This window comes from Ambystoma mexicanum, chromosome 3p (genome assembly GCF_040938575.1).
Source record: "Ambystoma mexicanum isolate Mex_15411 chromosome 3p, UKY_AmexF1_1, whole genome shotgun sequence".
NCBI lineage: Eukaryota > Metazoa > Chordata > Amphibia > Caudata > Ambystomatidae > Ambystoma > Ambystoma mexicanum.
This window is the reverse complement of record NC_090925.1, coordinates 28,153,907-28,178,683: the sequence shown is the minus strand read 5'-3', so window position 1 is coordinate 28,178,683 and position 24,777 is coordinate 28,153,907. Positions and strand designations below refer to the sequence as shown.

The 24,777-nt window shown below is 46.5% G+C and overlaps 1 protein-coding gene across 5 annotated transcripts in view; it reads right to left on the bottom strand.

Annotated features, from left to right (window-relative positions):
* The window catches only part of LOC138580092 (kell blood group glycoprotein-like), a 537,793-nt gene that overhangs the window by 39,522 nt on the left and 473,494 nt on the right, over window positions 1-24,777 (bottom strand). For all 5 annotated transcript variants that reach the window (XM_069650368.1, XM_069650367.1, XM_069650369.1 and 2 more), the window contains exons 12-13: window positions 13,039-13,116; window positions 526-626 (exon numbers count right to left, since the gene is read on the bottom strand). In XM_069650368.1, the coding sequence (XP_069506469.1) occupies window positions 526-626; window positions 13,039-13,116 (179 nt within the window). The remainder of the gene's footprint in view (window positions 1-525; window positions 627-13,038; window positions 13,117-24,777) is intronic.

Here is a 24,777-nt window from a genome sequence, read left to right as displayed (position 1 = left end):
AATAACGAATAAGTAAAAGTAAGGCCAGCAGGTGGCAAGTGCAAGGGTAAGTGCAGTCACCAGGTGTCATGTGCTGGTAGTGGGACTGTAGGGATACAGAAAACAGTCCCCAAGTGCGGGGTTGCTAGGAGGGCAGTGCAGGAGTGTGACTGGCGGGGGAGGGGACCGGGGACCGAGATCAGAGGGTGACCAGGATCCAGTGCAATTTCAATGTCAGCCAGGAAGTCAGCAAGGGAGAGGAGGAGAAAAAGCGGAAGCAAAGATAAAGGTTTTGAGGTGCTTCCGGAACCGAAGATGATTCTACTCAAGTATCAGGGAGGCAGGGAGGCTGTTCCAGAGAGAGGCCCCAGCCGTAGAAAGAGATCTACCACCAAAACGTTGCTTTGATCATTTAAGTTTCAAATGGCACCTCCTAGAGCCTGTTAGCTTGCTGCACTCTAGGCAGCTGCCCGGAAACGTCGTACTGTAGTACTGGCCCTGCTTATGAAATCACTCAAGTTATTGGGAGCGATCGTTAATACATACATGTCTTGCCCATGAGGGTCCAGAGATCCAAGGTGGAAACTTCTCCTGGGATCGTTCATCGTCACCACGTTATCAAAGAAGGTGTCCTCACCAAGATCCAGCTGCAGAGAAACAAAATGAAAGCAAAGGGGTCATGGCTGTGGCAGAAAGAGGACTATGTTAGATGAAAGTACACGCTGTGAGAGGAGGAGCAGGTTGGACAAGAAGAACATGGCAATGCAGAGGGCACAAAGAAAAATAGTAACGGGTAACCTTGGTATGTTGATTGCAACTTGAATTGGTGCGTGACAACGTTGTGACATTGCGCTAGTGCGCAGGTCAGACTGCACTGATCTGCTTTGGGTGTCAGGAGGGGCTCGTCAAAGATACGCGCCATCGGTTTCTGCCACAAGAGCAGGATATTAAAGTTCTGACTGAGGTCCAGGACCTTTCACGTGTGTTGGGTTAGAAGTGGAACTGTCTGCCCCCCTGACAGGTAAGGAAAGCAAGGGTAAAGGGTAGGGCCAGGTCCATCTACTGGTGTTGCAAGAAGTGCTGGTGGGCGAATGGGGCCGGTCAGGGTAGACGTTTGAAGGACACACTTGTTATTTTGAAATGAATGCAGTCCCAGATGTGCTGGCAGATTTTGCCATCAGGGGACCTGAAGTTTGGTTCCACTTCCTGTGACTGGAAGATAGTCAAGTGGGCGCATTGTGGTTTATATTGGGGGAGCACATTAGCTGGAATTGACGCAAGGGTTGAGGCTAGAATTGTTGTCCGTCTAGGATGGTCGCTGTGGACTGGAAATTGTGGTAAAGATTGACATTATTCCAATCAGCTGGATTAACTGTCCATCTGCAGCACATTATCAAGTCATTACCCACTGTACTTGTTGAGGACAGAATCCTGAGGAGAACCCAGGCTTGGAGACGGAAAAGGTCAGTAAACATCAACAAAACTGGTGCTCAAGGACCTGGTGGCGATAGGTGTCTTGGGACTAAGATTTGCAATGCAGTTACCCCAATATGGTATCTTGCAGGTTCTCCAACGCCCTTTAACTCTACCTTCCCCCCACATTTGCTGACGCAGCAACCTGCAGGGGCTTTCTCTGCTTCATCAATCCATCTACAACGTGAAGGCATCTGTGAGTCATTGTGGGTAGTTTCTGTCACCGCTTCTATATGGACTATGAGGTTAACCATTAGAAAAAGAAAACGTTGTATGGAAAAGGTCACCATCGCTTTACCACCTGTGATCGTCTTCAAATGGATTATGTACCAAGAGAATTATGTGTTCTTTATGCGGGAAGGGATGATATCCAGGCAGCGTTTCTATTCCGCTGGTAGGTGGTACCGGTGGAAATGGGAATTTTGTTGTTGGTTTGGTAGCTGTCATTAAGGAAACATAACAGTGTTGGAAATTATGTGCTAGTCTCATTGGGCCTCATTAAAAGGTTGGAGGTAGCCTTGCCGGTAAAACCGGCAGGCCACCGCCAAACTTGCAGGAAAGACCAGCACCCGCGAATGGGCAATTACCGGGGTATTCCAGCCCTGCCGGACCCAGTAATTGCCCTTTCGCAAGTGACGGAATCTGGTGATCCCCATTCCCATTTGAGTCCCATAGGGCTCAATGGGAATGCGGATGCCTGTAGCACCGGCACCAATCATTATGGCACCTGTGCTACAGGCATACTGTGCTCGCGGGTGCCTTTCATTCCGCCAGGTCAGACCTGGAATGAAAACCGGCGAGCTCGTAATGAGGCCCATATCTTTGACAAACTTTGTAACGCATCCAGTCCCAGGGATATGAAGAAACTTCATTGAGCAACAGCGGGACTTGCTCTTAGGTTGTACACTGCCAACACAATGACAAAGACCAGAAAATACAGCCACATAAAAAAACCAGCAAAAATGTTGAACTGTCGAAAATATTGCTACTCACCTGTAGTTTCTTAACTGTGGGTTCTTCATCGTGTGACAGATATTTAGTTGAGAACATTTTATGCAGTTCTGAGAGAAAACTAGGGTTGGAAAAGCAGCCAGTCAATAATTCAAATTAGTGCATCCAAACCAAATGCAGGTGTGGCTTCATCGCCTTTCTGCAATTTCATTTCAAGAACAAAATGGCGCCTGATTGCCTTCCCATCATCAGATGAGTATTTATGGCCCCTGAATGCAATTCTGAAACTGTTCTTCTGGGAATCTTCATATATGCAGTCACTGCAGAAATCCATTCTTCACAAACAACCTGGCATTGCCAAAGACAGCAGCTTTGACTTTTGTCAAGCGAACTCCTTACCCATGTAAGCTGACTCCCAGTTCCCAGCAAACATGGCTAAAGGGCAACTGCTTTGCCAACGATTGACATCAAATACTCAGAACTTTCCCCATTGGCAGGGATGTCCATCAAGGGCTCAGGGTGATGTACCTCCGCCGAACCGGTATTGTGCCTCACTTCTCCAAGAACTCAACGCTACCCTCGAACCAACATGAACCGCCATGCCCAAGTGAAACACACCCTCAAGCCTAAACCTTCCGCACCCTAGTACACTCTAGAACTTACCTTCAACAAATGAACCATCAGAAAATAAGAGAAAACCTGTAGAATATCCTGCAGTGCATTCAACCTTACCCTGCTCAAGGAACTCTGTGCTACGCTCTGCTGACTAATCACCACTGCCAAAACCAACTACTACCAAAATATCATAGCCAAGGCCAAAAATGAAAACAAAGCCCTTTTCAAAGTCATCAAAAACTGCATCAACCCTTTGTCCAACCAACTCATACTGCACACCCATCGAAAAATCTACTGTCATCAACTCTTTTTTCATCAACAAGATCATCATGATCGGCCAACACATAGAACCCAAGACTACAACTGACAGCACACAAAACCACAACTACATGGATCATTTTCAAGGTACTCATTATGGAAGACCTCACTGCCACCATAGCATCCATCACCCTTCCTACTGAAGCATTCCTCCCTTACCTGACACTCATCAACAGCTAAAGGCTCACCTTGTCCCGACCCTCAAGACTGGACAAATCGTCCCACTTCTCAACAAACCAACCTTGAACCCGGCTGACATGAGCAATCACTGCGCCATCGCCAATCTTCCCTTCCTAGCTAAGATCCTTGAGAAAGCAGTAGCCACACAACTTCTACAACATTTCACCCAGGCAGCCCAGGTGAGTGTGGTTAGCACAAGGACCCTCCCGGGCCTTGTTTCCATATATTTTTTAAGTTTGTTGGGTCCCCTAGCGCCTGCGTGCAGTGCATCTCTCCCGTCTGCCCCGAATCCACATCTCACCTCTGAGCCCGCCCCCCTCGCCCCTGATTGACTGTTCCACTCTCGGTGCCTAGCCTTACTCCCGACACAGCCTGCGAGCGCCCAATTTCACCCAGGCAGCCCAGGTGAGTGTGGTTAGCACAAGGACCCTCCCGGGCCTTGTTTCCATATATTTTTTAAGTGCAGCCTTGCGATTAAGGGCCCTAAGGCCAAGGGCGGCTCCAAAAGAGGTGGCTCCAAGAAGTGTCAGCAGGTGACCACTGGGGAAGCCAGTGGCCAGCCGTCAACCATCAACTACAAGGACCAGTAAGGTAGGAGTGGCCTGGATCAGGAGTAGAGCAACTACTCTAACTTAGATTCTGAGCCACTTACCAAACCCATAGCAAACAAGGTGACTCCCCACTGCATCTCTATCTCCCTCACCCTCAAATATAATCATTATTTAATACTGTACCAATATTAGTTTAATAGTTTTGTGCCATCCGAGGCAGGTGAGTGTGGGCTCGTGCCTGAAGAGCCCCCAGGGCCCTCTTTCTTGATTCTCCTGGGCCACAGCCTCGCGCTTGCAGCGCCATTGACCTAGTCTCCCCCCACCTCCCCTTGCATCCACTTCCTCACTTCCCCGCTCCCACCCGCCTCCCAGACCTCCCACCTCCCCTGATTGGTGGAATATCACCGGAGCCGGCAGGCTCATCTAGGTCATAACCGACTCTCCCAGGGCAGCCCCCCTGCCCGCACAGCCCTGTGACCAGGGGCCCTAAGGCCAAGGCCGGCTTCAACAGAGGCGTCTCTGAGAAGTGTCAACCGGTGTCTGCAGGGGAAGCAGTGGCCGACCGTCAACCATCATCTACAAGGACCTTTAAGGTAGGAGTGGCCTGGGTCAGGAGTAGAGCAACTACTCTGCCCCAGACTCCGAGCCACTTACCGAACCAAAAGTAAAGAAGATGATTGCAATGTATGATGTTTAGATTCCATTCATAGGCCTCTCTCCCACTACACAAGTCTCTCCAATTTAGCTGGGGTTCTGTCCCCAAACTGCATTGTATGATGTTCTAGATTGCATTGATAGGCCTCTCTCCCGCTATACAGGCCTCTCAAATTTAGCTGGGGTTCTGTCCCCAAATTGCATTGGATGATGTTCTAGACTGCATTGATAGGCCTCTTTTCTACTATACAGGTCTCTCAAATTTAGATGGGGTTCTGTCCCCAAATTGCATTTTATGATATCTAGACTGCATTGCAACGCCTCTCTCCCACCATACAGGTCTCTCAAATTTAGCAGGGGTTCTGTCCCCAAATTGCATTGTATGATGTTCTAGATTGCATTGATAGGCCCCTCTCCCACTATACAGGTCTCTCAAATTTAGCTGGGGTACCACCCCCAAATTGCATTATATGATATTCTAGACTGCATTGATAGGCTTCTCTCCCGATATACAGGTCTCTCGAATTTAGGTGGGGTTCTGTCCCCAAACTGCATTGTATGATGTTCTAGATTGCATTGATAGGCCTCTCTCCCACTATACAGGCCTCTCAAATTTAGCTGGGGTTCTGTCCCCAAATTGCATTTTATGATGTCTACATTGCATTGATAGGCCTCTCTCCCACTATACAGGTCTCTCAAATTTAGATAGGGTTCTGTCCCCAAATTGCATTGGATGATGTTCTAGACTGCATTGATAGGCCTCTCTCCCACTATACAGGTCTCTCAAATTTAGATGGGGTTCTGTCCCCAAATTGCATTGTATGATGTTCTAGATTGCATTGATAGGCCCCTCTCCCACTATACAGGTCTCTCAAATTTAGCTGGGGTTCCGCCCCCAAATTGCATTGTATGATGTTCTAGACTGCATTGATAGGCCTCTCTCCCGCTATACAGGTCTCTCAAATTTAGCTGGGGTTCTGTCCCCAAACTGCATTTTATGATGTCAAGGTTGCATTGAGAGGCCTCTCTCCCACTATACAGGCATCTCAAATTTAGCTGGGGTTCTGTCCCCTAATTGCATTGTATGATGTTCTAGACTGCATTGATAGACCTCTCTCCCACTACACAGGTCTCTCATATTTAGCAGGGGCCCTATCTCCAAATTGCTTTGTATGATGTCTAGATTGCACTGATAGGCCTCTCTCCCACTATACAGGTTTCTCAAATCTAGCAGGGTTTCTGCTTCCAAACTGCATTGTGTGGTGTTTAAATTGCACTAATAGGACTCCCTCCCACTATACAAGTCTCTCAAATAATCTAACTGCGCTTAGCTTAGTACTCTATCAATCCGGGAAACCCACCACAACCCAACTCAGTTAAGTCCCATTCCAGCAGACTGTTAACACCCTAACCCCCCCAACAGTACACCCTTAGGAAACACACCCTACCCACCGACAGAAAAGCACCACTGAGCCAGAGAACACCTCAGCGTATCCAGAGAAGGAAAAACCGAGGGCACTGCGACTACACAACATAGCATAGAGGACCAACTACCTTACTACGCCTGCATATAAACTGGAAAATGGCCCGACCCAGAAAAGGACGCAGAGAAAGAGAACAAGACCGTACAACAAGAGACGCAAACACACAACACCGACAGAACCCACAAGAAGCAGCCCCACTGGAAGGAAACACACCCAACACAGCCATAACCGGAACAAAATCTACAAGAGAAAAATCCTTATACCTCACACCTTACCTCGCAACAACCACGATACATCAGCACCCCAATACGGAAACCTCGAAACATGCAAAGAATTCCCTGAAACACGCGGAAAAACGATGGGAGCACTCAACAAGAGAGTGGGAGGGCTCCGACCCCATCACACATTACATCACAAGAACAGAGGAACAACATCGATTTCCACTACATCCCGCACAATACGGCGAAGCACCGACAACCAGCAATGTTACCTCCCACCCAACAATCGGACTCAATGAAGAAACCACAGCTGATCTTCATCCGAACAGCATCACAGCAGAAACACCAAGAATAATCAGCCCTGTTACCAACTTACTGGACCGCTTCAGTGAAGAAGCAGCCATTGCCGTTCTTCATCCAACCGACATCAACGCGGAAACACCACGAACAGACAACTACAAACTTGAACAACAAATAACCTCAAAACAAAATCTCAACCAGAGAATCCACTGTAACCTAATAAACGCAAGGTCAATGTCCAAACACTCAACTGAAATATACAACCTCCTTTCAGAAGGAGGCATAGACATCCTATTTATAACCGAAAATGGCTAGACGACAACTACAAGATCACCCTCAACAACTTTTTGCCTGTAGACTTCAAATGCATCCAAACAAACAGAAAATCCAAAAGAGGGGGGGACTAGCGATCATCAACAAGGAACAACTGGCCATCAAAATGGAAGATCCTCTAAACATCGAGAAATGCGAATCCTTAATACTACGACTTTCAGTAAACCCCAAAACTAACCTGAAATTCATATTGATATACAGACCACCAACCTACGATGTGACTTTCATAGAGGCTTTAGAGGAAGCAATCACCACCCTAGCCATCAAGTACAATCATCTGATCATCCTCGGAGATTTCAACATCTGGTTTGACGAAGAAACCACAACCATACAAAAATCCCTAACCGCCCAACTAGCAGCCATGAACCTACAACAACTAGTCAAAGGAGCAACTCACTCAGCAGGGCACACACTTTACGCAATCTTCGCCAACAAGGATCTCATCACCATGGCACCACCAATTCAAATACTTTGGAGCGACCAACTCATCATTCCATTCATAATCACAACGGCTGCTGCAACAAAAAAGCAACAAGAAAAACGACCCATCATGATGAAAAGAAATTGGAGAACCATAAAAAATTCCAACCTAACCGAACTCCTAGAACTCAGCAAACCACAAACATCAACCATGGAAGAAGCAGATCTAGACAAAAAAGTTGCCCTACTTCATACCTGGATCGCAACAACCCTAGACGACATTGCCAAAGAAAAGCCCTTCACCCCATCACGTAAGAAAACCACAGCAAAGTGGTTCAACCCACTACTCAACGCCATGAAAAGAAAAAACCGAAAACTAGAATCTGAATGGAGGACCAACAACACCTCCGCAAACAAATTGAAATTCCTACAACAGATGCGCTCATATAAAAAGGAAATACAAAAAGCGAAGAGGAAACATTACGAAAACCGAATCTTCAGAGCACCAAACGCTCAGAAAGAACTATTCAAAATCATAAACGAAATAATAAACCCACCGGGTTGCAACAACATGCCAATTCCATCGATGAAACCACTTCTAAAACATAATGACCTCAATCCAACACAACATTCAAAACAGACCAAGCGAACACAGCGCAAACCCCACCGACACTGACGAGGAACACGCAAACAAGCTACGAAACTTCCCAGAAATATCAGTTGAGGCTTTTGTCAAACTGGTAAACCAAAGCAACAAATCAGGCTCTCCTGAAGACCCCTGCCCCCCGGACATATACAAAACAATTCTCAAACAAGGAACCCCCATGGAATACCACAGGAACCTCCTCAACCTCTCAATCTCAACAGGTAAAGTACCACAGGCCTTCAAATCAGCCTACATCAAGCCGCTACTCAAAGACACAACAGGAAACATAGAGGACTTATCTAACTGTAGACCCATCTCCAAAATAGCGTACATAGCCAAACTGCTAGAAACGTACGTCTACCAAATAACCCAAGAATTCATAGAAGAGCAGTGCCTACTAGACCAGGCACAAGTTGGTTTCAGACCTATGAGAGGAACAGAATCAGCTCTCCTCTCAATATGGGACAACCTAAAAACAAAATCAGACTCAGACAACAGTACCGCCCTGATTCTCCTTGATCTGTCTGCAGCTTTCGACACTGTCAACCACACCATCCTCATAAAGAGATTAGAAGGATTAGGGATAACAGACGCTGCCCTACTATGGATCAAATTCTTCCTAACAAAAAGAACAGAAACAATATGGATGAAACCTTTTAAATCCAAACCCAGAAACTCCACGTGCGGAGTACCACAAGGTTCATCCTTCTCCTCGCTGCTATTCAACATCTACATGTACCTACTAATCAAACTCATCAAAAGACACGGCCTCACATGCTACAGCTACGCCGGCGATACCCAAATAATCTTCAACATACAAGATACCCGAGAAGAAAACACCACACTAGAGAATTGCCTTCATGACATATTCAACTGGATGAACCTCAACCATCTCAAAATCAAACCAGGCAAAACAGAGATAATGATCGTCTCAAAAAAGGGAGGAGACATAAACTACATCCCCTGGCCAAGAGAGCTCTGCACCACACCAGAACCATCAACAACTGTAAAAAACCTAGGGGTCCTGATGGATAACAATCTCACTGTAGAGCCACAAGTAAACCTGTTAATCAAGAAATGTTTCTTCCTCCTGCGAGCAGCAAAAAGGATCCTACCGTTCCTGTCGTTCACCAACAAAACACTTACCATCATCGCTCTGATCATGTCCAGAGTAGACTATGCCAACAGCCTATACCTGGGCATGCCCGAACGACATCTAAAAAAACTGCAACGCATACAAAATGCAGCAGCCAGACTCCTCCTCAAGCTACCCCGAAGAGAACACATCACACCCGCGCTAAAAATACTACGCTGGCTACCACTAAAACACAAATAAAGTTCAAGTCCATGTGCATCACGCACAGAGCAATACACAAACAAGGCGCAGAATTCCTAAGCGACAAACTACGCCTACATCAACCGACAAGAACACTAAGATCAAGCACCGACATACGCCTGGACCCAAAACCCTACAACAGAAAAAAACTTGGAGGATCCTCTTTCTCCCACCAAACACCTAAAACCTGGAATGACCTACCTAAGAATATACGGAAAGCAACAAACCACCTAGCATTCAGGAAACTCCTCAAATCATGGCTCTTCATAGGGTAACCACAACGGAGACGCATCAGAATTCGCAGACATTAAAACAACGATGAAAATAACTCCAATCCCGGCCACTCCCAACATGGACAAACACTCAAACCAAAGAACTAACCACTTGACAGAGCATAAAATAGCTTGGAAAATAGCCACAAAAGGAAGGCTCCAGAGACTGAACACATACTTAGATCCAGACGAAAGCCCTCAAGTGACTCACCCACTCGCACGTACCCGGCGCACCATACCCAGACCGGCAGACGCATTTAGATAGAATTGAGAATATTAGCATGGCCACACGTGGATGAAATTGTGGACATTGGTCCGCGTCGCATCTAGAGGGGACTTTGAATGCTAGCATGCCCGCCCTTAGACAGAACTGTGAATATTAGCATGTCTACATCTAGACAGAATTGAGAATATCAGCCTGCATCGCATCTAGATAGGACCATGAATGTTGGCATGCCCGCACCTAGGTGAAAGCTTAATGCCAACATACCCACACCTAGATAGATTTGTGAAATATTAGCCAGCGTTGCATCTAGATAGGACTTCGAACGTTAGCATGCCCGCACCTATGCGAAACCTGAAGACTAGCACAGGCCACACCTAGAATTGCAGACATTGGCCTGCGTCGCATCTAGATGGGATTGATTGAAGGACAGCAAGCCCGCGCCTAGATGAAACTTGAATGTTGGCGTGCGCCACGCATGGAATTGTGAACACCAGCCTGCGTAGCATCCAGATAGGATTGATAATGATAGCATTCCCACACCTGGACAGATCTCTAGACGCTAGCTTACGCCGCATCGGGATGAGACTGTGAATGTTGGCTTGCACACACCCGGATAGAGTTCTGAACATTGGCCCGCGCCGCATCCAGATAGAGTTGTGGGGGTCAACTGGCGCCACACTGGGACAGAACTGCGAATGCTAGCATGCCAAAGGTCAGGTAACCCACTAATCAATGTAAGCTCAAACTCTGCATACTTATCTTACTAAAAAAACTCACACAACCATCTCTCGCACAACAAGCCGCACGCACTTCACAACACTGCAACAACACATAAGCCGGACCAACAGCACACACGGCCTGTCACCAATCCAATACCCGCACCAAAGCTCAGCATCTGGTGTATACCGAGTTGAAGCTGCCAACAGAACACCACACCTCTCACTATTCTACTCCCTCTTCACCTACTAACCAACCCCACCCCACCTTATCACTTACAGATCCGCCAGAGCGCCTGGGGACCAATTCCATTGGTGACGGTGCGCGGTACAAATACCTTTAACATTTAACATTTAACAAAACAAAGCCAGAAACCTCCTCCAGTGCAACCAATCTTTCTTCAGACCCAGGTGCCGCACAGAAACAGCTACCATCAAGGTGATCAATGATGCCCTAAAAATCCTCAATTATGGCCATCCTTGGCTTCCGGTTCTCCTTGACATCTCAGCAGCATTTGTCACAGTAGACAACCAGACACTCACCGACAATCTACATTGTTGCATGGGAATCCGCAAGATCGTACTCAGCGGATTCAAATCCTACCTTACAAATCGCCAACAGTTCATGCAAATGGATTCTTCCAGTTGACCATCTCTACCCATCAGCAGTGGAGTCCCTCAAGTATCCATCTTCTCCCCCATGATCTTCGATCCTCACATGGAACCGCTTGGAACCCTCCTCGCTTCACACAACATCCACATTCATCAATATGCAGATGAGATGCAGCTCTACCTCAAAATATCCTCCATCAAAGACATCCCCAGGTTCAAGGCCTGCCTCGCATTGATCTAGAACTGGATGTACAATGCTTACCTAAAGCTCAACCCTCCAAGACTGAATTCCTACTGCTGACCAATAACGCTGAACACCCTGACATCCAGACCTGGCTCTTTGTTATGAGCCCGGTGGATTTGCACCCCAGCTGGTCCCCTGTGCGAAGTCCCTTGGTTTCTACATCAACAAACACCTCACGTTCAAACAGCACATAACAAGGAAGACACAGTTTGGTACCAAATTTCAATCCTGCGACAATCAATACCTTCATCCCAGAAAACAACCTCAGATTTGCTGTACAGTTATTGGTCTTCTCCCACCTGGATGGTGGCAATGGCCTGCGGGAAACTACCTTAGCAGCCCAGAGATGTGTCCTGCATGCTGCAACACGACTCATCAAAAGGTTCTGCAAATTTGACCACATAGAACTGAATTGGCTCTGGCTGAAAGCCTGTATCATCTTCACATTCTGCTGCATCATCTACAAGGCTGTTATCCGAAAGTCCCAAAGTATCCTCATTGAGAAACTCAGCATCTCCAAGGGCCTACAATCCACCAGTAGTAAGGGCATGTACAGTCTTGAACTCTGCTGATGCAGGAAGAAAAAAAACAGAAGATGGCCTTTTATGTCTGACCCTAAGGCACTGGAACCTGCTCCCTGTTAACATCTGATTCACCCCCTTTCTTCCGCTTTTCAGGAAGGAACTTATGACATTCCTGTTCAAGGAATGTCTCCTCTCCAACACTCAGGTCCATGCACCCTTCACTCCACAAACAACCTGAGACCGGGCGATATACTCCCACATCTCCTCTCTTGTTTGCTTGAAGATCCCTTGATGCTAACTTGCTTGTCCTCCTCGTCCCCTGTTCTTAGCTCCCTGCTCCCTTGTATCTCTACTTTCCTCAAACTGTCCTCGCCCTATGATTGTAAAGCACTCCGTTGCTTGCTGAAGCTATGTGCGTGCTCAATAAATACCCTAAGAAAATAATAATGTTGGCGATTATGGTGGCAGGGCATGTAGAATAGTGTTTTTGTATAGACAGACTTGTAACTACGTTTTCAGCAAATACACTAAATTTGTTTGGGATGTAACGCCCACTCTTGGAGGGACCAATGGATATGCTTCACCAGAGGGTTCTCTGAAAAGAAGTTAGCAGTCCTGGAAAGCACTAATGGAGGTCAGCACATCACACAACAGTGCACTATTTGGGGTATGTCATACTAATGCCTCTACTGTGGAGTGCTCTGTGTAACCTGAAGGACACATGTTGGAACCACCATAGGTTCACTTAGGTTTGCGGCCTTCTTCGATTGATAAAAGGAATATCATAGAGTAGGGTTATAATAGCACTGGTTATCAGCGCTCACTGACGAGTCAGCACCTGAACTGAACTATATACAGAAAGACTAGTCATGATTAATGACACATTTTGTCAGGCATCGCTGAAAGGCTACTGATGTTGAACAGATAGGATTATGTTCAGAGATTGTGTGGGTAGAAACTAGCTCCAGTGTGTAGGTTACACGTACCTCCCCATACTCACGGTCCAATGATTCTTTGTCCATAATCCATGCTGGATAACCAATTTTCACCTTAATAGAGTCGAGCTAGAACAGAAATAAAAGGTTATTTATTAAAAATAGAGTACCATGCTCTGTGCTTCCAGTGCTTGCATCCTCTAAGCTATTTTAGCAAATCTTAAGAATGTTTCAAATTTTCTCAATTCATCAAAAAAGTAAAAAGGGCGAGAACGACTACTGGTATTTGCCAACAGTGAAAGCCTTTTGAGGAAATGCCTGGATGGAGAGGCATTTAGGAAGACTGTTTGGGAGGAGAGGGAGAGCCAGGGAAGGAGTGGGAATCGGGACACTGATCTGCTAGGGACAGTAGAACTCCAGCCATTGACAGACCTCTTTGTTCTCATGGGGGAATGGCTCTTTGTGGTGAAGAAGCCTGAAGAAGTGGAAATGCTCGGGAAGGGAGCAAGGGGTATTAATGGGCGGAGCTGGGTCTGGGTGAGTCCTACAAGATCTCAAAATAGTTGCTAGGGCTACGCATGTTCAATAAACTGGTGTTCTAGGCTGGGCTCCGTTCATTCTCCTCAGTCAGTTGTCACAACTCTTATCGACATGATATTTATCACTTAGCTTCTTCAGAAAACAACACATCACCAAAAACAACCTACTCAACCCCTTCCAATCTGGGTTTCAACCTGGACACACCACTGAGACCACTACACTCCACATCCTTGATGACCTTCACAACATCACTAATAAAGTACACACAGCACTACTCGTACTCCTCAACCTCTCTGCTGCCTTCAACACCATCAACCACATCATTCTCCTCATCATAGTATCCCACAGGATGAAACTCTCAGGTACCGCCCTCAACTGGTTCACCTCCTTCCTTACTGAAAGGACACACTTTACCTCCATGCCCCTTTTCGATCTGACCCCACCCCAGACAAGTACGCGGTCCAGCAAGGCTCCTGTCTGTCTCCACTCCTTTTCACCCTATATGTTTAATCACTTGTACAGCCCCTTAGCAACCACAATGTAGATTTCTACAACTTTGCAGGTAATAGACAAATATACTTCCAAATCTCATCCCCCTCACAGCTCCACATCCGAAAAAGCTGTCTCTCCAGCATCACCAGCTGGATGGTGTAAAACAGGCATGGTATCAAGAGAGATGACACAGACAGTTGTCACAACTCTTATCGACATGATATTTATCACTATATATTAATTCGTAAGTTGCTTTTTTGCCTTTATGTCCAGCCAATGGTAGGTCATGACAAAAGCTCATAGCCTGATTCTGAAGAGTTGGTGTAGGTAGAAAGAGGGTGGACTGGTGAAACCACACCCTCCAACCTCTTGTCAGTGGTATGCTTGTCTTTCCTCTTGTGTATAGTTCTCCAACCCGCTGTGAGCCTCCTGTAGAAAGATGTTAGCTATCCTTTGGAAATAATGCTCAGGTAGGATCCTTTCCGTGTTTATTTCTGTCGTATCTTCTGACCAGCTTTGGGATAAAGCATTGGCGACGCTGTTCTGTGATCCAGGTATATAGGTAATCTGGAAATCAAAATTGGAAAAGTAGTAAGCCCAGCGAGCATGCCTCGAGTTTATGCACTCCATTTGTTGGAGTACCTTCAAGTTTCTATGATCCGTACGGATGGTGAACTGTTGCAAAGCCCCCTGCAAAATATGTCTCCATTCTTGGCAGGCAGTTCGCATAGCTAAAAGCTCTCTCTCGAGTATGGAGTAGTTCCGTTCGCTTCCAGTCAGGGTACGGGAGTAATATGCTATGGGGTGTTCTTTCCCATCCATGTCCTCTTGTAACAATACTTCCCCTAAGGCGCCTCCTGAGGCATCCGTTTCCAGGACAAAAGGCTTGGTCGGATCGGGTTGCAACAGGGCTGGTGAAAAGTCTCTTAAAGCTCTTGAATGCCTCCTGCGCTTCGGTTCCCCACTGAAAGACTAGTCCCTTCTTGAGAAGTGAAGTGATGGGTAGTATGAGGTTCGAGAATCTTTGGATAAATCGGTGATAGAAATTTGCCAGACCGAGGAAACATTGCACCTCCTTAACCGAAGATGGTTCTATCACCTGAATCCATACGAACCCCATTTGCCGACAATATAAATCTGTGGTATGGTACCTCAGAAGCCTCGAAGATACACTTCTCCGGTTTGGTGATGAGATGATTCTCCTGTAATTTCGGAAGAACTTCATTGACATGGATTCGATGTTCTTCCAAGGAAGGTGAGAAGATCAATATATCGTCCAGATACACCACTACAGATATATATAGAATGTCTGCAAAGATCGTGTCCACAAACCTCTGAAACACAGCTGGGGCATTCACCAATCCGAAGGGCATCACACAATACTCGAATAACCCCAGTGGTGTTATGAATGCGGTCTCCCACTCATCCCCACTCTTAATTCTTAACAAATGATAGGCACCTCGGAGGTCGAGTTTAGTGAAGACCTTTGAGTTCCTAACTGCCTCGAGGATATCTCAAATAATCGGCATTGGGTATCTGTCTCGGATGGTAATGCTATTTAAACTGCTATAGTCAATACAGGGGCGTAATTCCTTCGAATCCTTTTTAGATATGAAGAACAATGAAGCCCCACCTGAGGACTTTGAAGGTCGGATAAGTCAATTTTCAAGATTCGCTTCTAAGTACTCCTTCAGAACTTCTTTTTCTGATAATGAGAACGGATACATCCATCCAAATGGAAGAGAGACTTCCTCCTTGAGGTCGATGCTGCAGTCTTCATGACGGTAAGGTGGGAGGAGTCTGGGGTTTAAGTCTTCAAAAACCTTTGAAAAGGACTGATACTTTATTGGAATGGAAGAGACTGAGACGCTTGAGTGCATTTCGGTGTTACTGGATTGGACCTCAGCCTTGAGCCCCTTCATACAGTGTTCACCACAAAAGTCTGAATCAAAGCTCAGTTTGTTTGTAGCCCAATCAATACTGGGGTTATGACGTCTTAGCCAAGAAACCCCTAATATCAGGGGGAAATGGGCAGCCCTGATGACATCAAAGCTGAGAGTTTCGATGTGGTGACTCATTTCCAATGTGACTGTAACAGTCTCCATAGTTATAGGTCCAGAGGATAAAGGGCGTCTGTCCACACCCTCTACAGGCACAGGTCTTGTTTTCTCCCGGGGTGGGATCTGGTTTTCTTGGGCCCAGGTGACGTCTATGAAGTTTCCCCCAGCACCACAGACTAGCATTGCCAACACCGAGATAGTCTGCTTCGGTCGGTAGGAAAAGGAGACTTGAAACACCATTAGGCAATTGTCTTCTACTCCTTCGTGGCTGGGTCTGATAAGGTTGCAAGGGTTTGGGCGGTCTTCCCCATGGTCTCCCTTGCATAAACCTGGGGTCTGGCGTTTCCTTGCCATTTGGAGGGGATCTCCGAACAATCCTTAAGCACGTGTTTAGAGGATCCTATCTGCATGGGTTCTTCCAGTGTTGGTCGTTCCATCCGTCCTTGAGGGGGGCTATACCGTTGTGAGTATCCTCTTCCTCTTCTTCGTTCCTAACATTTCTCTTGAAGACGGAATTTGATCTGGAGGACTAGAGTGACTAGTTCCTGAAAGTTGTTTGGTCGAGCCACACGGGCTAGCTCATCTTTAATATCCTTGTTTAGCCCTCTTCTAAAAATAGTCTGTTGAGCTGTGTCTGGCCAACCTGCAGAAACCGCCAGACTCTGGAACTGCGCAATGTAAGCTTGCAGATCCTGATTACCCTATTTGACATCAAGGAGGGCTTCGTATTTGGTATACTGGACATCGGGACGTTCAAAACGGTTCTTGAAACCTTGCACAAATAAGGCGTAATCATTAATTGAAGGGTCTTGATTAGTGACGAGGGGGGTGGCCCAGGCCAGGGTGCTTCCAGCTAAATTAGATATAATGAATCCAATCCGAGACCTTCCAGATTCGAAGGCTCTGGGTCTGAAATAGAAATATACTGCACAGGCATCCAAGAACTCCTTTATCATCTTGGGGTCTCCCTCAAACTTGCTGTAAGAAAACGGCATTTGTGGTAAATCATCCTCGCCTTCATCTCTGGCCGCAGCATTTTGACGAAGAGTAAGGTTCTCTGCATGAAGGGTTTGCATTTCCACTCTAAGTCCTTGAATGGCATTGCATAGTTCTTGAAATTGCTCCAGAGATGCCATGGGTACACTTGGGCATTGTATACTGTCACAACTTGAATCCCCTTCCCCTACCTCCTCCTCACCTGTATCTTCAAGTAACTCCTCCAACTCCACAGCTTCCTTCTTTTTCTTGGGTCTTTTAACTTCTATTGTCTTCTTCTCTTTTTTCTGATGTAAGTAGAGACGCGCTCCCTCGTTGGCCACCTTGATCTGGATTGTATACAGATCTTGGGGATCCCCAAGGAGCACGCCCCTAGGACAGGGAAAAAGGCAAAGGCTAAAAAAAAAACTGTTTGATGTTTCCGTTCTTCTTCAGAATAGGTGAGTAGTCGGGGGCGCTGTTGCGCACGGAACAAAATGGCGGCGTCCGTGTAAGCTCCGGCGATATCCTGGGCCACAAAGCCTGCTTATAACATTTATACACTCCGGTTCGGCACGAATTTTAAGGGAAACATGCTTCAGTGAACCAAGACCACCCACACAAAATCTTGGGAAAAAAGGTACAGCGGTTCGCAGGATCGGGACTCCGTAGCTGAGTGGGACTCGGTGTGGCGCACTTGCACAAGATCGAGAGGAGGAGCCCGGCGCGGGAGCAGTAAAAGCAGAGGCGGAACCCGATGCACGGAGACCGCTTGGCGTGGAGGGAAGTGTTGTGGGTGCTCCGCTCCTCGTAGAGCGCCCTGCCGACCCCCTGCCGCCCACAACAAAGCGACTTCCCCACACAAGAGGAGAATATCCGAGAACCCGGCCCACAGCAAAAAGGTAGGCCGCACGGCCGTTGCAGCGTGTCCCCGCTGGGTTGCGGGTGGGACCGCGGTTCAACTGACGAGTTGGGAAGGCGGGCGGGCGGACGACTGTCGACCTACCGGTGCTGGCCTTAAGAGACTGATGATTGAAACCGGGGTAAGGCCGGTTTGGGACAGCTCCCCCCCATCTAAAGAGTGACTAAATAAGGGGCGTAAATAACATTGCCTCCCCCCCTGCCACAGAGGTGACATGATACTACACAAACCCGCGCCTCGGCGACCCCACGGAGTGAAGCCAATGCAACACACACTGAACTGGACTTGAACAAATCCCCCGGTCGGCCGATAACACCCCGATCCTGGCAGAGAACTACGCAAGGAATATCGGGACACCGACCAAACCCATGCTACGTGAATATAATAACAAGGTATACAGAGGAGACATACACCAGCATAGCTCCCAGACCAGAGACAATGCCCAAAAGCTTTGGCCCGAAAAGGAACAAGGGTACAATTGAGAAATACACAACCACAATGCCGAAAGGTTCCGAGCCCGAGGAAGAAGAGGCAATGCTAATACAGGTTGAACAGACCCCTGCTGCCTCCATGATGGACCCACAAGCAGTGTTCCAAGCTATGCAACAGGGATTTGCGACGCTAACAGACAAGCTGGACGGAATCACAGCAAGTGTTGCAAGCATCAAAACACAGCTTGACAAAACGACGTCTCGTATGACGGAGGCAGAAACCAGAATATCAGGAGTAGAAGACAAGATGGAAACACTGCAGAACACGGTGTCCAAGATGGCCATTGAACTGGGGACAGTTAAATCTAAGTGTGAAGACTTAGAGACGAGATCAAGGAGGAATAATATCCGTATATTAGGTGTTCCGGAAGAGGCAATTAAAGGAACGATGGAGAAAGCGGTGGAAAATCTCCTGCGAACACTGCTAGGAGAACCAGGATGGTCGCCAGTATTCATGGTGGAAAGGGCGCTCAGAACATTGGCCCCAAAACCGAAACCAGGAGCATACCCCAGGCCCATTATAGCTCCCATACTTAATTATAGAGACAGAGACCTGATCCTAAAAACTGCACGAGAAAAACAAGAGCTTAAATGGGAAACCAGCACAATACGCATCTACCCAGACTTCACCCTAGCAGTCCAGCATGAGAGAAAGCTTTTCACAGGAATCAAAAAGATGCTGTGTGATCGGCAGATACAATATGCAATGCTCTACCCTGCCAGACTCAAGATCCAACATCAAAATAAAGCATACTTTTTTACATTTCCTGAGGAAGCCGTGACCTTCATAGAGACGCACATACCTCTGAATAAAGGACAATCCTGAAATGGAAGTAAAATCAATAGGAGAAATTTGAGTCAACTTCGCAGACATTATGATCAAGAAGAAAACAGGACCAGCGAAGAGACAGCTCCAAGTCAGGAGCCGCGTACTACGGATGTCGAGAAACAACAAGAAGAAACATAACACAAATGCTGATTCGAAGATGCCAACTAAAGGAGAGCAACAGACCAGAACTGGAGACAACGCTGATAATAATGGATGGCTTGGGCACAGGAAACGCTGCAGCCCCCCCTGTAGCAGGTGCTAGAGAAGATGTGGGGTGGGAAGATGGGAGGAAATCAAGGCACGGTTGAAGTTCGGGGAACTGGGAGGGAGGGCGGAGGGAAAAGTCTGGGGGAGTTTGATTATTGTTTAAAAAAGCAAGGCTGTAAGCACAAAAAGCACACAGGTACCAGGCACAGAAACTCTCAGGCCAAAATACAGACATATAGAGACACACAACATTGCAAATACTACATAGATAATGGATAAGCCTAACACCGAAACTATCAATGCTCTGAGCTGGAATGTCAGGGGGTTGGGATCTAGGATTAAGACAAGGAAGATCATGGCTTACCTCAATAGACAAAAAGCCAAGATAATTTTCCTCCAGGAGACACATATAGGCCCTCGACAGGGCAACCAATTGATTTTGAATTGGGGCACTCATCAATACTTCACGACCTACTCCACTAGGGCAAGGGGGGTGGCGATACTAATACACAAAACAATTCCGTTCGTATGTAAAGGGACTGAACGCGACCCCGAAGGGAGATATGTTATAGTGCATGGTATGCTATACGACAAAGAAATAGTTTTTCTGAACATATATGGCCCAAATATTGACCAACCCGAATTCTACACCGCAGTGTTTGAAAAATTAGCGAGATACCCCACAGCTCGGGTAATATGTGGTGGGGACTTCAACACAATACTGGACGTGCAGTTAGATCGTACGTCAACAAAAACCAGAACACTAACCAAGGCAGCACAGACAATAAACACACAAATGACAGATCTGCAATTAAAAGATGTCTGGAGAACGCTAAACCCTACTGGCAGAGAATACACATACTACTCAACAGTCCACGATATGCATTCCAGGATCGACTTGTGGTTAATATACATGGATAGCATGGCCTGGGTTACGAAATCTCATATATACCCCAGAACCTACTCCGACCACTCACCGATACAACTAACATTTCAAATCATGAACAAGGCCACTTCAAGACCGCCATGGAGGTTTAAACCAGCAGCACTAAGGGACGTAGTATACAAAAACTCGATGGCGCAATATGTGCAGGACTATTTTGAGAACAACGAGCACTCAGTCTCAACTCAGGACACGCTTTGGCAAGCGTTTAAAGTCTGTATAAGGGGCCAATCGATATCCATCGAAGGGGGAATCCTCAAAGACATCAGGGCCAGATTAGGGAGGCTTGAGACGCAATTAGCATCACTACAAACCCAATATGCCGCGACCCCGACACCCCAATTGGGTGCTGAAATTAAGACTAAACTGGAGCAGTACCGGGATGCGGCAGACCAAGAGATAAGATACTTTGATAGGCCTATAGCAGCACGTAGATACAGGGAGGGAGACCACCCTGGGAAATTACTGGCCAGAACAGTACGTGGAGAAAGGGGACTCACTAGCATACCCTATATACAAATAGATGATGGTACAGTGTCCACAGACCAGAATGAAGTGAAAGGCACGTTTTATAAATTCTATAAAGAATTATACTCCCCCCAGGGCAAGGTCGCAGACATCGAGATTGAACAATACCTCTCCAAGTTACCAACAACATTTATATCAGAATCTACTAGAGAATTACTAGAGGCACCCATTACGGAGGCCGAAATATATGAAGCAATTAAAGCTCTTCCCAATGGAAAAGCTCTGGGCGCAGATGGGCTAGGAGCAGAGTTCTATAAGGAGTTTAGTCAAGTCCTTACACCCAGACTGCACGCTGTCTGGAAGGAAGCTCTGGAAATAGGAGAACTCCCCGAAACCACCAAGCAATAATCACGCTTCTACTGAAGCCCGGTAAACCAGCTACAGAATGTGGATCATATCGCCCATTATCACTAATAAACACCGACGCCAAGATCCTGGCCAAAATACTTGCTACGAGACTCACACCATATATGCCATACATGGTACATGAAGACCAGGCCGAGTTTATAACAGGTAGATCCACAGCCACTAATATTAGACAATGCCATCATATAATGACCTCCATTCCTGCCACCACTCAAGGGATAGCGGTGTCCGTAGACATGAGAAAAGCCTTCGATACAGTCTCATGGCCCTTTCTACTTAGAGTACTGCGAAACTACGGGTTTGGCCCACAATTTATAAAGTGGATCAGGGTGCTATATACTCGGCCTCACGCGAGGATAAGAGTGAATGGAGTCCTCACGGGCATACTGGAGCTGTTGGGAGGCACCAGACAAGGTTGCCCGCTCTCCCCCTTGCTCTTTGCCCTAGTTATAGAACCACTGGCAGATATCCTCAGGTCTCGTTACAGCTCGTTTGGGATATGGCTTGAAGGCAAACTGCAAATTATAACGCTATATGCAGATGACATTCTTTTATACCTAAAAAACCCGGACAGAACGCCCGGCAAGATCCTGGCAGAAGTAGAAAGATTTGGCGAATACTCAGGACTACACCTCAACCCCCACAAATCTGAAATATTCCCGCTCACAGACACCACACCACAACCCCGGAATCTTCACGGACTTATATGGAGTCCGATACACATAGTGTATCTAGGGGCCCTTATAGCCAGAACGGCCCAACTATCCCGAGCATTAAATTACACGACACTAGCAGACACCCTTTGCGCTAAAATGAAACGATGGAGTGTACTCCCAATATCAATGGCGGGTCGATTAGCCTTAATCAAAATGGTGATACTACTGAAACATTTCTACCTCTTTAGCACGGTTCCGGTGTGGCCCGGCCGCGCCCTGTTCACCAAAATCAATAGCGCATGCGCAAATTTTGCTTGGGGCGGACACCCCAGATTAAGCTGGAGAGTCCTGACAGACACATATCCAAGGGGAGTACTGATGGCACCGGACATGGTTACTTGACGGCACAGGCACAACAGGCGACAAGATGGGCCACATCCTTTTTTAACCCTGCTGACGTTTCCCTGTCGCCACAAGAGAGAGAGGCGATAGGGGCGATGCAAAGAATGTCCAGACCCACCCCGAAACAATACAATACAATCAACCCCTCCAAAGTCACATCCACGGCATGGTCCAGAATCACTGACATATATGGTGCCAGTAAACTATATCACCCAAGCATGACAATATGGGGAGATCCATACACATCACTCAGTGTTGATAGTGAAATAGCAAGGCACTGGAGCGGTAAAGGCTTCACACAATGGGGCCAGTTATTCTTGGACCAACATTTTATATCTTGGGAGGATATTAAGGATACACTGGGAGACACACATACACACAAACAGCAATACCACGGTGTTGCAGCCATGGCACAATGAACCCACCCAACATTTCCAGAAGAACCAGAAATAAATATGGCATTAGGCTATATATTCACAGGAGGTACCCAAAAGGTCACTGCCTCTACGCTGTACAAAACTATAATAAAAACACGCCCTGCGGTAACCCACACAGCTAAAGGGAGATGGGAACAGGATTTGGGGCAACTGATAGACAATCAAGAGTGGTCTCGGATTTGCGCACTGACTAAAGGGATATCATGCAACTCAAGGTTCAAATTGATACACTATAAAATAGTGCACAAGATACATTACACTCCATTAAGGCTTAAGCAGATATACCCCACATTGAATGGTGCCTGTCCAAGATGTAATGCTGGAAACGCTAATATATTCCATATGCTGTGGGACTGCACCAAATTGAGACATTATTGGTCAGGGGTATGCGGGGTGCTAGACAAGATGGCAGACCAGCCTGTGACATGGACACCACGGATTTGTATGTTGGGGGCAGAAGGGAAATTGAATCCGAAGTGGCGGAAATTATTGAATCTGAGTTTGCTCATAGCCAAAAGAGTCATATTGATGAGATGGAAGAACGTACAACCCCTTACAATAGAGGACTGGAAAAGAGATATAGTGTGGATTAATGACACTGAGGAACTGTATATTGACTTGGTCACACCACAAAGTAGACCCAGAAACATATGGGCGCGATACAAGCAATTTCTGGCTGACCTCAGTGAATCGGAAACCTGAACACAGAAGGCTAATAAACTGTATAAGTAATATGTCTGTATAATCAAAGTAAGCTGCTAAAGTATGTGCATAACCTGTGTGCAAATATAAATAAAGTTATTAAAAAAAAAAAAAGAATAGGTGAGTAGTCGTGGGAAATTGGAAAGGGACACTTCTGCTTTAAGACCCGGTTATATGGAGGATATCAGCAGAGCAGGCAGTAATCCGAAATAGTCTTTGCTGTAAGGAATACAGACAAGTGTCCAACGTGACCACACGGAATGAGACTGGAAACTCTAATCCCTTGATGACGGGCTTAGAATGGAATCGAAACAGACAGTACTGGAACACCAGAATGAGATGAAGGTGGTCCGAACAAGGGTCGGATCGGGGAAGGCAATTTCAAATCCAGGAAACCAGGAGAGCAGGTAATATTAGCTTAAAGGTTCACAGAAAGATATAAACTCATAAATCAAGAATGGAGAAATGAAAGAACTGATCAAGAACAGAAAAACTCATGTTACTGAGGAAAGTGGTAATAGAACAGAGCAGGAGGAGGCTAAGAGAGATAGCCGAGGTAAGACACATAAATGGAGGTAGCGTTTCCAACAAAGCTAGTCAACGCTACGTGCACGAGAGAATAGTGAAAAAGGCTCCCGCTACCTTACCTGAAGACCTGAATGATCCCAGCATGTGGGAAAATAGAAAGATGAAACTTATAGACAGGTAGGAAGGTTAAGAAGGCGAGGGAAAGCTCTGTAAGGCAAGTCGCTTTGGGAAACGGACTGGTAGCGCACGTAACAAAATCTGATACAACGCGGCGAATGCCAGTTTGCACTGTTGTTTATAGGTTACGACGGCCATATTGGAAATACACTAGACCATCAACGTGGAACAACCAGGACCATGTTAGTAGTATTACCAGCGACTCAAGATCTTCCAGGCCTGGTGCATGACAATAACAAAATCTAGGGAGGAAATGATCACAACCAAATATAAGTGTTCAAGTTCAATATAGTTTCAAAGTAACTTTGTTTCAAAAGAGGTTTGATTACGTTCTGAAGATACCTTCTGTCGATTCACAGGTATTACAGTTCACATCCAAAAGAAGGTCTTGGGGTTCTCTTCCCCAAGTTCAAATGTAACCAAGTTTATAAAACACTGTGATCTTGGGACTCCCGTCCCCAAGATAAAGACTCTCAAGTTCTTTGGTTCTCAGGTTTCCTTTCCCCAAGACTGATACAGAGCAGTTAACTTGTTT